The 18,516-nt window shown below is 45.1% G+C and overlaps 1 protein-coding gene across 1 annotated transcript in view; it reads left to right on the top strand.

Moving 5' to 3' along the window:
- The first annotated feature begins 7,551 nt into the window (after positions 1-7,551).
- The window catches only part of SUV39H1 (SUV39H1 histone lysine methyltransferase), a 49,605-nt gene continuing 38,640 nt past the window's right edge, over positions 7,552-18,516 (top strand). The window contains exon 1 of the mRNA XM_073600006.1: positions 7,552-7,696. Coding sequence (XP_073456107.1) covers positions 7,669-7,696 — 28 coding nt within the window. The 5' untranslated portion in view covers positions 7,552-7,668. The remainder of the gene's footprint in view (positions 7,697-18,516) is intronic.

Below are 18,516 nucleotides of genomic sequence, written 5' to 3' on the forward strand. Positions count from 1 at the left end.
AAGTTACCGCAACACCATTATCCTGTAGTTTTTAAGATCAAAGATACAACTATCTTGGTGTCCCTTGTTAATTTTACAGTGGAACCTTGGTTAACGAGTAACGCGGTTAACGAGCGTTTTGAAAGAAGAGCAACTTTATAAAATTCTCGGTTTGCAAGTGTTGTCTCGCAAAATGAGCAGTATTCAAGCTAATGGGGTACCGCATTTGCCCAGAGGTGCAGGGGTACCGGTGACACTCGGAACGGTTTCGGAAATACACGGAAACTCTCAGTTCCCGAGTGTTTACGAGCCTTTCCGAGTTCAGTCGAGCTGTCCCCGAGTATTTCCAAGGCTCTCCGGCGCCCCCCCACCTCTGGCCACATGCGGTATTGCATGCAATAGAAGTCAATGCAGAACAAATTATCTTCGTTTCCATTGACTTCAATGGGGAAACGATATTCGGAAATGGGGAAACGGATATGCGAGTGCTTTGGATTACAAGCATTCTCCTGGAACAGATTATGCTCATAATCCAAGGTTCCACTGTACGTTGTATTTTTTAAAATGTAACTGCCTACTCCCAAACTGTCATTTGAAGTAAAACACATAGCCAAGTATTATTCTACAAATTCTTTTTATTGTGCAGAAAAAAAATAAAACAAATTAAATTAGAGATGCTATCTGTCATCTAAATACAAAGAACTTAACCAAAAAGTGCATTCTATGCATACAAATTATAGAAAATATAACAAATACAATTATTATTAAAAAAAAAAAATTAGTAACTGGTGAAGGGGTGAAAATCCCCAGTCCAGTGGCCTTGTTGGGGGTCTTGTGGCTGGTATTGACACTGACTGCCATGCTGCTGTGGTGGGTGGGGTGGCTGTGGTGTGTGGGCTGGCTGTGGGAGTGGGGCCACAAACTCCAAAATGTGTGTGCTTTCAGAAATTTGGCCCCTCACCCCCTTGTTGAGGAGCTGCAGGATGAGTTCCGCACACCTGTTCCTTTGCTCACCGGCCATCTGCCTTAATTTATTGGCAGTCACACACCCAAATGCCTCAGCCTCATCTGGGTCTGTACAGAGTGCAGTAGTGGCCTGGCTGTGGAAGGAAGCTGTGGCCTCCTCCAGATTCCTGCTCTTCCTGGCCCTTTTAGCAGCAGGAGGGCGTAAAAGAGGGAACTGAGACTCCGTCTGGCTGCTGGCCGCTAGCTCCTCCAGACTAACACTTTCCTGTGTATGAAAATGAGACATAATTAGAATCTTTTTTAGGGTTTGGTCATCAGTCACACACAGTTTTGATCTCCTCACTGTTGCAAATTGAATGTGGAGAAATAGAAAAGACTATCATTCTGACCACAGCATTTTTCATTCTTGTTCAAATACTTTTTGATCACTACTGTCTATTGATATGGAAACCACTTTGTTAAGGCAGAAATATTTTACCAATAATGTCTAGTTTTCATCATTGTATTTTTGGATACAAATATGTTCAACAATGCTATACCTGGGTCAAGCTGGGATCCTCCACATCTTCATCCTGTGCATCAGGACCTGTGCGGACCTCAGGAGCTGTGGCCTCAGCAGATGTCGAAGGCAGTGTAGACAGCGATGGCCTGGGTTCTGTCTGGTCAGTCAAAAACCGCAGGCTGTGGTAATACCACAGCCTGGGGACACATAGGTCATCTGCTACTGCTCCAGATCTCTCAGATTCCAGGACCTTGTTCAGCTTCCTTTTAAATGTAGTCCTCAGGTTAGCAATTTTTCGCTTTACATAGTTGATTTCTGCCCTGGGGTACACTGGTTTGACCAACTCGACCATTTTCTCCAAAGCTGCCTTCCTCAATATTTTATTGCAGTAGTCTCTACTCTTGACCTTCCAGAGACAGGGCAGCTCCCAGTATAAGTCAATGAATTGGGGTAGAAATTCAGGGGAAGTAAATTTGTCCTTCATGATAAATGATACCTGCAAGACAGAACACAAGACAAACCATAATGTCTGGCTTAACCCATAAGCTGGTCCTAATATAGGCCTCAATCTAAGCAGTATAGGCCACTACCCACTGATGCCCCAATTTCCAATTGTACCTTAGTTTTATGCCTCTTTTCTTGCGTTGGCGATCGTTCATCCTTCACTCCAAGATGGCCGTTCCATCGACCGGGCGTTCTGGCTTTATATACACTGCACATGCGTAAAACTCCACACTCATTGCATCATGACGCTGGGGCGTGACCATCTCTCTTCTGCATGCGACACAGATGGCGGAACATTCGGGAGGGACAACATGGCAGATTACAGTGGTGGTGGAGCTCATAGGAGGTACAAAGCAAACCGCATGAGCAAGGGTGAGATGGTGCACATCCTAGAGAAGCACGATTACGACTGCAAGCTACGCAATTACGAAAGGCCCAACAGCCGAAAGGACCTCATTTTGGAGAAGGTGATCGCTGTTTTGCAGTGCAAATTTTTGGTGGAACGATCAAAGGACCAAATCCGAAAATGATGGTCTGATCTCAAACACCATGAACAAGACCAGATGGAGTACGTACATCAGCTCATAAAAGAAAGTTAGCAATATTTGTATCTAAACTATATGTATATGTGGAAATTAGCTGTCTGTATATGTTCTTTAAACAAGTAGATCTAGAGAATTCTATACAAGCTTTACTTAAATCTTTGTATGACTTGGGATTCCAAAGATGAAGGTAAATATAAAGCATATATGAACATTCTTATTTGGTTATGTTTTTGGATATTCCTTTTTTTTTTGGAATTTATTGTTTTTTTCTTTTTTAACAGGGAGGCACCAAAAAAGGAGGCTCCAGCCAAGCCACTGCAAGGGACGAAGGGAGGCTACTCTGGCTCGGGCCCCAACAGGGGAGGCAACAAGGCCATCTTCCCCCCCAAAAAAGTAAGTGCCAACTTCAAACACACTCATTTAGCCACCGACAGGGGTGTTTCTAGGTGGGCCAAAGGCCATGGGCTTAGGGCAGAACTTAAGGGGTAAAGAACACTTTCTGGTTGCTGCCTGGCTCATCAGTGCCCATTAATGCAGCCTTGCCAGTGTAGACATGGGTAGAGGAGAGGCCCCAGGGCTCCCAGTCACACAGAGTCACGCCTTCTAGGATGGTCATCATATATCCCGTATTCCACAGGAGACAAGAGGGGTGGGGGGCAACTGCAGGACTTTTTCAATGTTGGCACTTGCCAAGTGTTTGCCCTCTGGAAAATGCCATCACCTTTCCTTTTCTATGCATTTTTCACAGTAAAAAAAAAACAGAGTGCAGCATGGTGGAGTCCGCTAGTCAGTAGCAAACATTGACATCAGACCAAGTGCAAGGTTGGTCAACTAATGTAGCAAAATGGATGCTAGAAACAGATGTGACTTGGGGTGGCTTAATGAATGGTGTATTGTCTCTTTTTAGAGGAAAGTGAGTGTGGTCAGCTCACCCAGGGTGTTTCTTTGGAGCCATGGGATCTAACTCCTGGACCCAGTACAGACATTGCAATTGTGGTCGTCAAATCCCCAGATGTGAGTCACAGTGAGGGCCAAAGCGAACCAGAAGAGGAAGAAAGTATTCGGGAGCCTTTTGTTTGCACAAGTAAGTTTTCTTGGAATCTTGCTTCAAATGTGCATACACGTCAAGTGTTTGGATGTCCAAACCAAACACCCACTCCACACATTACCAAAGTATGTAGTGCCTTAATATAAGCATGGAGAAGGAAGAGGTGGAAGGAGCTGGCAGTGTTGCTAGGTACCCGAATTTGGAAGACCCAGGCACCAGGGCCAAGATTATAGAGTAGTTTCAGTGTGTACATTCCTAGTAGTGTAGGTGTCTGAAGGGCAAGCAGGTTGCAAGCAACAATAGATTGGGTAGGTAAGTATTTCCTGAATTTGACTAGTAACTTGGCCATAACTCACTATGTAGTGCCTCAGCCACTTGACCATCGTTCCCTTAATACTTTTTACTCTTCTTACTAGGTCATGATCTTCCACGATGTACTGTTGGCAGAATGAGTGCAGATATGTTGCATTGTTTGAAGGACCTGGAGCAAATCAAGGAGCCTACCACTGCTTTACAGCGAAGAATAAGAGATTTTGTGGACATGCTTGCCAAATTTTAATTTCCTCTTGCCTGGTCTGAAGTTTATTGTTTCACTTGTTGGCTCCTGTTTGCCCTTTTAATAATTACCATGTTTTTATGACTTTTTAATGTGAAAGTTTAGTGACAGAACCCAGTGTTTCTACACTCCAATCCTCTAGGTGCACCACCAGGTCCTGTTTTCTAGATTTTCCTTAGTCTAAAAATGACTGTGCAAATTACTAACAGTGAAAATGACAACATCACCTGTGCCAAATTCAAGAAATCATGAAAAACATGACCTGGGTTTGCATCTTGAGGAGGAGAGTTGGGAAACACTGCCCTAACTAATGTGAATTGTAATGTTTTTGTGTTTTTTAGAATCTAAAACCCCAAATTTGAAGGTGCCCCCAAATTGGGCCTTAACATTCTTATTTCCCCCATGATCCCATACCTAAAATGTGTGTAGTTCCATACATCTATTTTTCAAAAACCCCAAAACATACAGTGTGTCAACATGTGCTATCTCCCATCACAGGGTATCATTGGACGCGTTTTGGGGGTGCAACCCCTTCCTCATAACTAAAGTTGCTCAGAGGAAGGGGTTGCACCTCGGAAACGCATCCATGAATACCCTGTGATGGGAGATAGCACATGTTGACACACTGTGTGTTGTGTGTGTTTAGAAAAATTGATGTTTGTAACTAAATACATTTTAGGCATGGGATCATAAGGGACATTTAATTGTTATGCCTCTACGTGTACATGGCTTCAAATTTTGGCTTTTAGAAGGGTGAGATCACCACATCTGAGGAAGGCAACATCCACACAGTCTTGGGATACTAATGTCTCGTTTGGCCTTCACTTTACTTGACTCGAACTTTGTAAGTTACTGAGTTTGGGATGTGTATCTAATGTTTTAGAACATGCCTGTTTAGCCACAAAAAAAGGAGAAATAATGCAAAACATACATGTTATACACCAAGATGTTGGTTTGTTTTAAAACCTTAAAACACACATGTGAATGAGCTTTGAGTAAAATGTTTTTTACTAAACAATGTGTGGCTTATTATTTCATTGCTCTATACCAGTGTATTTCGTAAGTTGTTGTAGTTACAGTGACATTGTGCTCTTAAATGTGGACAACTCCTGAAATTTTTAGGCCTCAAAAAAATAAAGGAGTTGTAAAGACATAATGTTTTTGAACTTCATGCATTAGATCCATTAAGAACAAAAACATTGTGTGTGTGTAGCAGACCCACAGCACACCATAATAGTTAGGTGAAGAAGATATTGTCACCTCATGAAGCAATTAAGGTACATTTGCACTATTGGAGCAAGTGGCCAAAATAAAGGTAAAAACTTACCCTAATATAGTCCTTCTGCATGACTTGAATAATGGCTGAGCAGGTTTCTGGAATAATGACTCCCAGAGCCCTAGGGGGAGATCCCAGTGGTAAACTTGAGGTTCTGGATACTTCTCCCCGTCTCCAAGTACTGCGAGGTGGCTATGAGCCTTTGCTCTGGAGTGATGGAAAGCCTAATGCATGTATCCTGCTTCTTAATATATATCACCAATGCCAAGAGTTGGTGAAAGCAGGGGTCCGTCATCTGGAGATAATTCCGAAAATCATCCGGATTATTCTCCTGGAGCTCCCGCAGCAATGGCATATGACATAATTGGTCACGATTAAGCAAGTTTTTGGTCCAAGAACTCCTCCTTCTCCTGTTCCTGGACTGGACTTGGGTCAAAGCAATAACTCCTAGCCCAATAATAACATGTTTTCTCCTCCGAATATGCAACATGGCTGGTTGACGAGTTCAGAAACTAACTGAAAAGCACGAACTGAAAAGCGCGAATCAACGCTCACCAAACTTCTACTAACACGAAATTAGCAGAAAGAGCCCAAAGGGTGGAGCTTGAGAAATTAACTCCCTCTTTATAGTCTTGTAGTACATCTAGTACGTCACTACTTTTGTGTTGTCGTCCGTGTACCGTTAGTATGCAATACAAGATCCTGGCACATGCCCTTAAGACAAAAATCAGACGCTTGGTTGGCCAACAATCGTATATTGTGTACGAGGATTTATAATGTGTATGGGGCCTTAGTGAGGTGGTTTGAATAAGAGAAAGCGCTCACTCCTGTGATGGCGGAGGTGAGAAGTGATGACTAGGCCTCACTTAGCAACGTCCTGGAAGTATTCCAGTCAAGGTGAGAGGAATGGCCTACACTTATAGCAAGGGCTACAGATGTCCCTTTCTGCAAAGGCAGTTTTTTGGTAAAGGTGAACTATGCCTTTCATTATTTTCAGGTTAGGTTCACACTGCCCCAAAGTGCTGTTCACCGTTTCAGGTCCGATTTTTTTGGGCTGAATTTGGAAATGAACCAGAAGACGCACAGGACTCTTGTGCAATTTGCACCAGAGCTGCCCAGGAGATGTGTGAACCGGCTCCACAGAGAGCCAATCACAATCTCCTAACATGTGAATTGGATGCAGAAAACCCACATCCAAGTTGCAGTAGTGCGAACCCAGCCTAAATCTTTATGCTGCTAACAGTAGATAGATAGGAAGGTATGTTATACTGCGTTTACTTGTTTGGATGTTTTCTTTTACATTTCTTCAGTTGCTTCCTGGTTTCTGACCTAGACCAAAATGATGTCATACATCCTGGGAGTCTTCATGGACATTTTTTTCATTTATCTGGAGGAGGGGAAGAGTTTTTTCTCTGCTAAGCACACACTCCTGCCTGCCTGAGCTAGGGGAAGGTGGATTGCAGGAAGTAAATGCACCATGAATTATCTGCTCAAGATGCATCACTCATGATTGCTGTGGTCAGAAATGCTAAGAGGGTGTTTTTTCTCAAAAAGCACGGAGACATGGATGGATTGGTGGGTTTGCTTTGAATAACACAAATGAATGAAACGGTGCTTTCAGTTTATGGTGCTCTGTTACAGCTTAGTTCTGCTTTAACAAATGGAAACGTTTTATTGGAAAAATGTTTTTTGGTCATTTAGACGTAACACAAATGTATGAATGAAGAGTGCTGTGGTAGCCCCCTGACAGCCCTTTCATGAAGAATACACTGAGGGTAGAGGCTATAGGTGGGGAATCAGTGGGCTGTCAGTGCTAACACAAAGCACGACCAGCTGTCATAATGAGAGATGCCCACCAGCGATACACCCTTCTACGTCTGGCCAGACATTTAACATATAACGCTAGTATAAAAGTTCTCCTGGCTCCTAGAGTCTTATACAATACAATCACTTTTTAACAACATGTACCCAGTATTTTGCATAGCCGCCATCGTACTGTAGCCCACTATCCGCAACGCTAAATGTTAAGGCTTAACGAAAATGGCCGCCAGGGGTGGAGACACTTTGCTCTCGGCTTCTTGCGGCTGCCAACAACCTTGAGGCGGACGCAAGCGCTTTTCCCGCCTGTTTGCCGAGCCTAATGAAATGGCGCGCATTTTCACGTACCCGCCTCTTTGGCGACGTCACGCCGGCCGCGGCCAATCGGAGGCCGGCCATGCTGCCCGCGCCGGGGCTCAGGGGCCAATCAGAATAAAGACTGCAACCGGGGGCGCAGAGACTGTCCCGCGCAACATGGCGGAGAATTTAAACGCTGTCCGTGGTGAGTGTCCCGGGGAGCAAGGTGTGGTGTTTGGGGTGCTGTGAGGGAGAGGAAGGAGGGGAGGTGGCGGCTGGTTTCAGGGGGGACCTCCAGGGAGAGGGGCGTGTGAAGGACTGAGGCTTCTAATCCTCACCCTCAGTTCCTGGTCTGCAGGGTCTCCATGGTGTGGGGTCACCTGTGACAGGACAAGGCACATCTCCCAGGAGGGTGGTGGGGTTGTCACCCTTTTACTGGAGACCAGGGGGGTGCTTATAAAGGGGGCCCTCAGAGTAAACCTTGTGCTCCCATAGTCCTCAGTGTGGGGTCTGGGCATTGCTGTGCTGGAAGAAAAGCAGCTGTTTGTATTCCTGGGTCATCCAGGACTCCCCTTTCCCTGGTGCTGATCTCAGCCATGTTCCAGGCAAGGAATCCAGAGCTCCAGGAGGGGATTGGAAATGGAAATGATTTCCCCAGCACATCAGGGAGACATAATGTGCAAAGTTACACACACACACACACACACACACACACGCTTCACACGGGGCGTACTAAAGTGTATGTCTGTGGAGGGTGGGGCACAGGTGTCCCATTCAGGCGGCCCAATTGATGTTGTTTGGGGTTCAGTGGCTGGACAGACACTTCTCCTAATCTGACATGTCCTTGAATGCACCTGCGTGGATGGCAGATTGGGGAGCAGCGTCTGCCCTCGCATCATGGCAAGGGTAAACGGCCCTACGTGGGCATAGGATTCCGGCTGCTTTAGCGCTGCTCTGTTGCAAAAAATAAATTTTTTTTTTTTTTTTTTTTGCTTTGTTCTTTGGTTGCCTTACATCAGTCAGCATCTTCAAAGAAAGGGGGGGGGGGGGGGGGGGGGGGGGGGAAGTGGCTCAAAACGTAACAGCGGGGGTGTTATTGATATATTTTCAATGCATTTCTGTGGGGAGGTGCGGCTTTAACCATCTGAAGACCAGGCCTTTTTCTGCCATTTTTGTTTCTTACAAGTTAAAATCAGTATCTTTTGCTTAAAAATTACTTAGAACCTACGTATGTGTGTGTGTGTGTGTGTATGTATGTATGTGTATGTGTGTGTATATGTGTGTGTGTATATATATATATATATATATATATATATATATATATATATATATATATATATATATATATATAAAAAACCGTAAAGTTAGCCCAATTTCTATAATGTGAAAGATGATGTTATGCTGAGTGAATAGACACTGAACATGTCATGCTTTAAAATTGTACACACTCGTGGATAGGTGACAAACTATGGTACATTTAAAAAAAAAAAAAAAAAAAAAAAAAAATCTCCATAGGCGGTGCTTTAAAAATTTAACGGTTATCAGTTTAGAGTTACGGAGGAGGTCTTGGCTAGAATTATTGCTCTCCTTCTCTAACGATCATGGCAATACCTTGTGTGGTTTGAACACTGTTTATATATGCGGGTGCGACTTGCGTATGCATTTGCTTTGGCACACGAGCACGGAGGTGTGGGGTGCTTTAACCACTTCAATACCAGGCACTTAGACACCTTCCCGCCCAGCCCAATTTTCAGCTTTCAGCGCTGTCGCAATTTGAATGACAATTGCGCGGTCATGCTACACTGTACCCAAACAAATTTTTTATCATTTTGTTCCCACAAATAGAGCTTTCTTTTGGTGGTATTTGATCACCTTTGCGGTTTTTATTTTTTGCGCAACAAATAAAAAAAGACCGAAAATTTTGAAAAAAAACAAGTTTTTCTTTGTTTCTGTTAAAACTTTTTGTAAATAAGTTCGTTTTCTTCTTCAATGATGGGCACTGATATGGCGGCACTGAGGGGCACTGATATGGCGGCACTGAGGGGCACTGATATGGCGGCACTCGTAGGTGGCACGGATGGGCACTCGTAGGTGGCACGGATGGGCACTCGTAGGTGGCACTGATAGTTGGCACAGATGGGCACTGACAGGTGGCATGAATGGACACTGATGGGTGGCACTGATGGCATTACTTGTTTGCAGTGATGCCCCTAAGGGTGGCATTGCTGGGCATCACTGCAGCATAATTGTGCCAATCAGTGCCCATTTGTGGGCACAGATTTGGCACACTGGGCACATGTGGATGGCCATGAGGTACATACCTGGCCATCCACATGTTGCCCCTTCCCTGGTGGTCCTAGTGGCGATCCCTGGTGGTCCAGTGTGGTGATCTGCGGGGGGGGGCTGCGCTGATAAACAATCAGCGCAGACCCCCCCCTGCCAGGAGAGCCGCCGATCGGCTCTCCTCTACTTGCGTCTGTCAGACGCGAGTGAGGAAGAGCCGATCAACGGCTCTTCCTATTGACAGCGTGATCAGCCGTGATTGGACACGGCTGATCACGTGGTAAAGAGCCTCCGCCGGAGGCTTTTTACCAAGATCGGTGTGTCAGACTGACACACCGCTCCACCGATCGCTGCGAAGCGCGCCCCCGGGGGCGCGCTGCGGCATGTTATCCTGCTGGACGTCATATGACGTCCAGTCAGGATAACAGAACCACTTCCCGGACGTCAATCCGCTATAGGGCGGGAAGTGGTTAAAAAAATAAATCTTTTGATCACTTTGTTTTTGACAGTAATAAATGTAAACATCCCTTGTGACAGGTACTCCCCCCAACCCCCCCCTTTTTATTTATTTTTTTTATATATATTATTATTGAGGGATCGTGGGTCTATAAGACCCCAAACCCCGCCTCTGCACTTGAAAGTATTCAAAACGCCAAGATTGGCTTTTTTTAAATACTAGCGCCATTGGCTCCCACGTAAACCGGAAGTGAGGTTGCTACATCTGAGGCCCTATCGAAGCCGATTTCCAGGTTTGTTCAGGTCTCCAGCCAGCTGGTCGCTCAGGTCTCCCGGTGGAATGGGAGAGGCCGGAGAGGGGTGGGGGGGGGAGGAGTCCCCCTCCTGCTGCTGGTAATAACAGCTGAGCTGGTTATTACTAGAGAGCTGACCATCGTCTCTTAAAATAAATAAAATATATATGACACACACACTTACTCTAAGGACCTCACGGGGGTCCTCCCGCAGGTGCCATGGTTCCTATACCACTCTGACTTCAGCTTGTCAGAGAGGCGTGCTGTAAGAGACTCCATAAGTTCTACATCCTTAATCCTGGCATAAAACTCAACAGTGGTGGGTAAAATGTCTTTTCCAGTGGAGGGCCACTAAACATCCAGTAGCCGTGAGACTATAGCGCACCAACTTCTTGGCAAGCAACTTCTTAGCAAACCTAATGGGAACATTTTGGGATAAAGATGAAAGTCTACATTCCTTTGTATCTTATTTTTATAATGTCAATAAAAAGATTTATAAACGGCTGTATATCGCAAGCTTAACAGAGTGAAACGCAATCCATGCTTCCAAATCGGCTGTCCCAATATTGGGAAGCAGCCATCTAGACCTCACCGGCCTACACATTTTGAGGAAAATACCCCTCTCTTCATTAGAACCTTGTTTGTATCAGACTTTTAGGCTACTTTAAAACTGAGATGTTTTCCAGGCGCTTTTGGGCTAAAAATAGCGCCTGAGAAACGCCTCCCCTGCAGCCCCAGTGTGAGAGCCTGAGTGCTTTCATACTGGAACGGTGCGCTGACAGAAAAGAGTCCTGCAAGCAGCATTTTTGGGGCTTTGCGGTGAGTACACCGCTCCTAAAACGCCCCTGCCAAGTCAATGGCCAGCGCTGCCGAAGCACCTGCAAAGTGCTTCAGCAGTGGTGCTTTTAACCCTTTTTTGGCTGGTAGCGGGGGTTAAAAGCGCCCGGCTAGCGGACAAAAAGTGCTGCTAAAACTACAGTAAAGTGCCGCTAAAACTAGCGGTGCTTTACCGCTAATGCCTCCCCGCCCCAGTGTGAAAGTAGTTTTAAAAATGGAACTGACTGGTGTAAAAAAAAGTTCCATAGGATTTAATGGTCATGCTTTTTGTAATGCAAAAACTGATCAGTGTGAATGCTTGCGATAGATGGATTGAAATTCGACCTGTTTAGCAGGAACTGGCCAAAGTTTGATTCATCTATGGCCATTCCCATTCAAGAGGAGTTGATTTAATGATTGACACCCCTTGAATGGCACAGCAGGGAGGATTCCCCCATTCACCTCGATTTGAGTGGTTGGGGGAGACTGTGTGTGTTTATCAGCCTGTCTGTTTACACCCGACCACCTTGATCTGCCTACATAGAGAAGGGATTCCCTCCTGTTTGTTTTTAGGGGACTGGATCTGAGGTATGTGGGTGTAAATGGACACAAGTCTGTTTATATGCCAGTCCACAGGGGTGAATGGACCATCCGATCAGGTCTGCCTTGAAAACTGACATGTGGACCTGATCGGAATCAGTCATGTGAAAGAGGCTTTACTTGGATGGTTGCCCCCAATCTCTACTCCCTGCTATCCTCTAGTTATTCTGCTGGGCCATCTACCACATTAGCTCCCCCCCCCCCCCCTTTTTTTTTTTTTTTTTTTTTTTTTTTTTTCTTTCTCTCTCCAAAGAGGAGTTTTCTGCCTTAATGTCAGCCATCGTGGACACAGTTTCTGGCTGTAGCAAAGCCATAGGTAGCAAGGGTCACAGCCCTTCCCCTTCTACCTCCCCTCCTAGATTGGTCTTTGATTTTGTCCTTGAGCCACACATGTTGCCTAAGGAAGTGGCAGTGAGGCTGATGCTCCCCTTCTGGGATATTAGATTAGTGTGATGTTCTTGTAGCTGAGATTTATTCCAAGCATAACAATGCTTGCGTTGTACACTCATTCCAAGGTGTGAAGCATAAAGTCCCTGAAAATACTTAGTGATTCTAAAAGCTCAAGGGTTTTTACCTTCATGAATTTTATGCATAAAGGTAAAAAACCTTCTGTGTGCAGCAGCAGCCCCCCCCCCCATACTTATCTGAGCCCCATCACGATCCAGTAATGTGCATGAGAGCCCCGGCTCTCCAGGAACTCTCTCCCCTCATTGGCTTCTGCTGCTTTCAGTCACAGCCAGTGAGGGGAAAGAGGGAGCAGAGTCGAGTCGCGTGTGTGTGTGTGTATGTATGGGTATGCAGTGCAGCGACTCGGGTGTGAGCCTGCTTGAGTGCCCCCATTACAAGCTGCTTGCTGTGGGGATACTTGGCAGGAGGGAGGGGGCCAGGAGCGCTGGCGGGGGACCCAAAAAGAGGATCTGGGCTGCTCTGTGCAAAACCACTGCACAGAGCAGGTAAGTATAACATGTTTGTTTAAAAAAAGTCTTAATATCACTTTAAACTAGCAAAGACTTTTCTGGTCCACTCCGTGGTGCAGCCTCTCTTGTATGGGGACTGGCTTCACCAGGAGCTTTGCTCAACAATATCCTTATGAATAAAATTTCCTACAAATGTAGCAGTTTCTTTGGTAGAGCCTACCATTTAACTTAAGATCCCTACAGCCCGCCTCAAGGATAATCCCGTGTTCTTTACCTTGGACCCTGTCATGCAACCTGTATTTCTATGGTGGTCCACTAGATGATTGCTGTCTGGACCAAACGCATGGCCTTAAATCATAGTTCTATCCTAACAGATTACCAAAATTGGGAACAATCAACGCAAACACACAAGAAAGATTTAGAGAAAAATGCAAGCTGAACACTTAGGGTTAACACCAAGCCCATAAATCATATTTAAAAACTAAATTAAGTGCAGCGCAAATATTATAAAACTATATGATATGTACTGGAAATGATAGTCCATATGAACAAGAAGCACAATCCTCCTGAGTTAAAAACTTCCTTCAGTAAAACTTCTTCTTATTATGGAACAGAAAGCTTCTCTGCTAAAGGTGCATATGATATGCTTACCAGATAGTAGAATCTTACAGGCATGGATTCCATACACTCAGGGTCCCCACTGCTCCGATCCTCTGGTTGACATCACTGATTCCCCACCGGTGATTCTCCACAGCACACTCCACACATGGAAATCCAATGCAATATGATAGGAGACAAGGAGAAAAAAGGCATCTAAGAGCGGTCCGTATAATCCAACTTCGTTAGGCAGGTGCTGGCACTCTCTCCTTCCAACGAAGTTGGATTATACGGACCGCTCTTAGATGCCTTTTTTTTCCCCCTTGTCTCTTATCATATTGCATTGGATTTCCATGTGTGCTGTGGAGAGTCACCGGTGGGGAATCAGTGATGTCAACCAGAGGATCGGAGCAGTGGGGACCCTGAGTGTATGGAATCCATGCCTGTAAGATTCTACTATCTGGTAAGCATATCATATGCACCTTTAGCGGAGAATCTTTCTGTTCCATAATAAGAAGTTTTACTGAAGGAAGTTTTTACCTCAGGAGGATTGTGCTTCTTGTTCATATGGCCTATCCTAACAGATGGCTTGGTCCATAGGCAAGACCCTTTACCTATAGCCTTACTCTTTGGCAAATCTCAAGAGTAAGTCTTCTCCTCATCTGCATGAGCAGGATCCTTTTGGGTTAGCTAGGTCAGCATTTTGAACATATCTAGTACATCTAAAATCTGAAGGAATTGAAACAAACCCATGGCTGCAGTAGCAGCTGTGAGCTTTGTTCTTGTGTTGCTCAGCAGGCTCTGAGCATTTGTGTAAGGCCTCATGCACACGGGGCGTTAGAAAAAAACGAGTTGCAAAGCCACTACCAACGCCAGGAAAAAGTGGCTGTAAAAATGTGCTTTTAGTAGCTTTTTTCATTAGCGTTAATGCATGTTTAGCCACACTAACTTTTAGCAGCGTTTCCCTGCCTCTATTCAAAATCAGTGGTTCCCTATGGAATCCCATTGATTTCAGTAGAAGTCGCACCAGAAGTTGGATCATGATGATCTGACTTGCGGCGCGGCTTGTGTGCTGAGGATCTTGAAGTGGAACCCCTCGGCAAAATGAAGAGAAACTGGCGAGGGGTTCCCCCCAAGACAATATCAGACCCTTCGGTCTGGTATACATTTTAAGGGGAACCCCCCACCTTGAGATCCATACCGGACCCTTATCCGAGCATGCAGGTCAGGAAAGGGGGGGGGGGGGGCGCGCCTCCTGGACCATACCAGGCCACACATGCCCTCAACATGTTGATGGGGACAAGGACCTCTTCCTGACAACCCTGGCCACTGGTTGTTGGGGTCTGCGGGGGGGGCTTATCGTAATCTGGAAGCCCCCTTTAACAAGGGGGGAGGGGCGGCCAGATTCCGGCCCCCCACCCTATGTGACTGAGTATGGGTTATGTTTTACTCCTACCCATTCACCCAAAAAGTGTCAAGAATGAAAATCTTACACAGGTTTTTAAAGTGTTTTTATTAAGGCAGCTCCGGCGTCTCTTCCGATTTCTTCTCCCTCCAGCAATGTCTTCATCGTCCAGTTCTTCTCCCTCGACTGGGTCTCCTCTCTCCACTGTCTTCTCCCTCTGTTCTTCCTCCAATGTCTCGATGCGCTCTCCTGGTGTAATGCTAGGGCCGCCATGTGCTGTTACTTATATAGACATGGGGCGGGGACATCTGGTGACATCATGCGGAGGCCCTGCCCCCTTGTCACTTCAGTGCCCCATCATGCATCGGACGGTGATGTCACAAGGGGGCAGGGCCTCTGGATGATGTCACCGTATGGCCCCGCCCCATGTCTATATAAGTAATAGCACACGGCAGCCCTAGCATTACACCGGGTGAGCGCCTCAAGACAACATCGAAGGGAGGAGACTCAGCAGAGGGGGTAGAAGACATCAGCAGCGGAGGGAGAAAAACAGGACCTTGAAGACATCGCTGGAGGGAGAAGAAATCAGGAGACACCAGAGCAGCCTTAATAAAATACTTTTAAAAACATGAGTAGTGTTTTCATTCTTGACACTTTTTTGGGTGTATGGGTACAATGTACCCCTTACTCATTCTCATAGGGTGGGGGATCTGGGGGCCCCCTTGTTAAAGGGTGGGCTTCCAGATTCCAATAAGCCCCTCCGCCCGCAGACCCTGACAACCACCGGCCAGGGCTGTTAGAGAGAGGCCCTTGTCCTCATCAACATGGAGACAAGGTGCTTTGGGGTGGGAGGGTGCAGCTTCCCCCCCCCCCCATGTTGAGGGGCATGTGGCCTGCTATGGGGGGGCCCCGCTCACGCCTGCCCCCCCTTTCCTGGCCTGCCAGGCTGCATGCTCAGAAAAGGGTCTGGTATGGATGTGGGGGTTCCCCTTAAAGATCCTTGGCACACAAACCGCACCGCAAGTTGGATCACCATGATCTGACTTCTGGTACGACTTCTATTCAAATCAATGGGCTCCCATAGGGAAACCTTAATTTTTGAATAGAGGCATGAGAGACGCTTGACAAGCTTCAATGCAGCTTTATCCAGCGTTAAGCAGCTTTTAACAGCGGCAGGCGTTTTTACAGCTCTAACACTATGCCTCAGAACATGCTGGTCCTGGGATTTTTTTTTTTTTTTGCAGCTTAAAAATGCCTATGCCACTTACAGCTCCTAAAAGCCTGTGTGTGCACGAGGCCATAGAATAACACGGAGAGGCGTTTTTAAGCTGAAAAAAAAGTCTGAAGCTGCTAAAATCAGCTGTAAAAATGCCCGGTGTGCATAAGGCCTAAAAGTGATCTTGGTAGCTTCAGAGCCACATGATCGCTTTTTACAGTGCATTCGGAAGTATTATATAAAGAAAAAGTTCAGTGCGCTACCCAAATTGGAACAAAATTAGTATGTGAATAAAAGTATATAGTTCATATGGAAATTGATAGTATCAAAAACCGGAGGTGTAATTCCTCACAATGTCTTCAATGAATCTTCTCTGGATCTTCTGAGTCAGTGTAACAATAGGAAAAAAGGGGGGGGGCTGCTTACCAGAATTGATGGATCCCCACCACAGATCATACGAGCCTGAACAAATTCCCCTCCATGTCAGGAACAGCTGGTCTTTGAATAGAGACGGACTTCCCTCCACGTCAGGTAATTCAAATTTCCAAGGCGGCAATCGGGAACAATCTCCCCCGTCCAGCAAGACCCCTCGCAGAATAAGATAGTGTGTTTTAAAAGAAAGAGGTGCTTCATTGTGCGGAAATTCGGAAAGTATTCACAGCGCTTCACTTTTTCCACATCTTATGTTACAGCCTTATTCCAAAATGGATTTAATTAATTATTTTCCTCAAGATTCTACAAAGAATACCCCATAATGACATGAAAGAAGTTTTGTTTTGAAATCTTTGTACATATATTAAAAATCACATGTACACAAGTTTTCACAGCCTTTGCCATGAGATTCAAAATTTATCTCTGGTGCATCCTGTTTCTAATGATCGTCCTTGAGATGTTTTTACAACTTGATTGGAGTCCACCTGTGGTAAAGTCAGGTGATTGGACATGATTTGGAAAGGCACACACCTGTCTATATAAGGTCCCACAGTTACCAGTGCATGTCAGAGCACAAACCAAGCTGCGAAGTAAAAAAAAAATGTCTGTAGACCTCGGAAACAGGATTGTTTCGAGGCACAGATCTGGGGATGGGTACAGAAAAATGTCTGCAGCATAGAAGATCCCAATGAGCATAGTGGCCTCCATCATACGTAAATGGAAGACGTTTGGAACTACCAGGACTCTTCCTATGGCGGGCCGCCTGGCCAAACTGGGTGATCGAGGGAGAAGGGCCAAAGAGAAGGGCAAAGAACCTGCTGATCACTCTGACAGAGCTCCAGCATTTCTCTGTGAAGAGAGGTGTACCCTCTAGAACAGAGGACATAAAAAGAGAGTGTATACCACGCTAAATTATATAATGTGTTACAATGTGAAATGAAGACTGCAGCGATTAACTAGGAGATATAAACCGTAGAGCAAAAATAAATAAAAATAAAATCGTGCTACTCAATAGATATGAATAAGTACTAATAGTGCCACGACACACTAATTAGGTGAAACATAAAGTGCATTGTGCAGAAAAGGACAAACAAATAGTAAAAAAAAAAAAAACTTTGAAATATGAATGTGAAATGAGTCCTTTTTAAATATGATGAAAATTCAAATGCAAATATCCACCACCAAATGACTTGATGCAGAGTTTTCTGTGGTACACCACACATGGTAGTCAAGGACTCTTACCAGATAGTTGGGACCACCTATCTCTAGGCTGGTCAAACGGGCAAGCAGACTGACCTCTGCGGGGTAGCAAAAATCAAGCGATGAGATAGTAGATGGATCCTTCACTGTAATCTCCCCTCACAGTGGGACATCCCAACCATCCAGGAGCAGAGAATGATCATACAAAGAAAGAAGCTCCAATAGTGTAATACTATTAAAGTAGTTTTTTGTTTGTTTGGCTTTCTTTAAAAAAAAAAAAAAATGTCTTTTTCCAAAGTAAAAAAAAAAAAACTGTATGCACATGTATAAAATCAATCGCCGGCAAAGCGGAACACCCAAATCTCTGGGATCATGTGGGGCGCGATGTCGTCAACGCGTAGCACCGCCCAACATGTTTTGTCACACGTGACGCCTTCCTGGGGCACGGGCTATGCACTGAGCCATCGCTATAAATAGAACCTGAAGAAACCAGGCCTCGCTATCATGCGGCATCCATAATGCTCAACTTCAAGCCTCCTTCCTATTTTCCATCCTCTGTTCAACCCCACTTTCACATGTAAAACTTGGTGCTTATTCGCCAAATCAAAACATATGTAGTTATTATTGAAAAATAACCTCAAGGGGGAAATCAAACTATATATTAATAAAAATGTTTATAAAATTGATAAAAACAAATGGTGAAATTATTAGCTTTCAAAGCGGCCTAAATCAAATGGAGGACATCAAGGACCTCTGGAGGATATCTTGGGTATTGACCAAAAATATATTCAAAACAAGTGAATGGTAAGA

This window comes from Aquarana catesbeiana, linkage group LG09 (assembly GCF_042186555.1).
Source record: "Aquarana catesbeiana isolate 2022-GZ linkage group LG09, ASM4218655v1, whole genome shotgun sequence".
Classification (NCBI taxonomy): domain Eukaryota; kingdom Metazoa; phylum Chordata; class Amphibia; order Anura; family Ranidae; genus Aquarana; species Aquarana catesbeiana.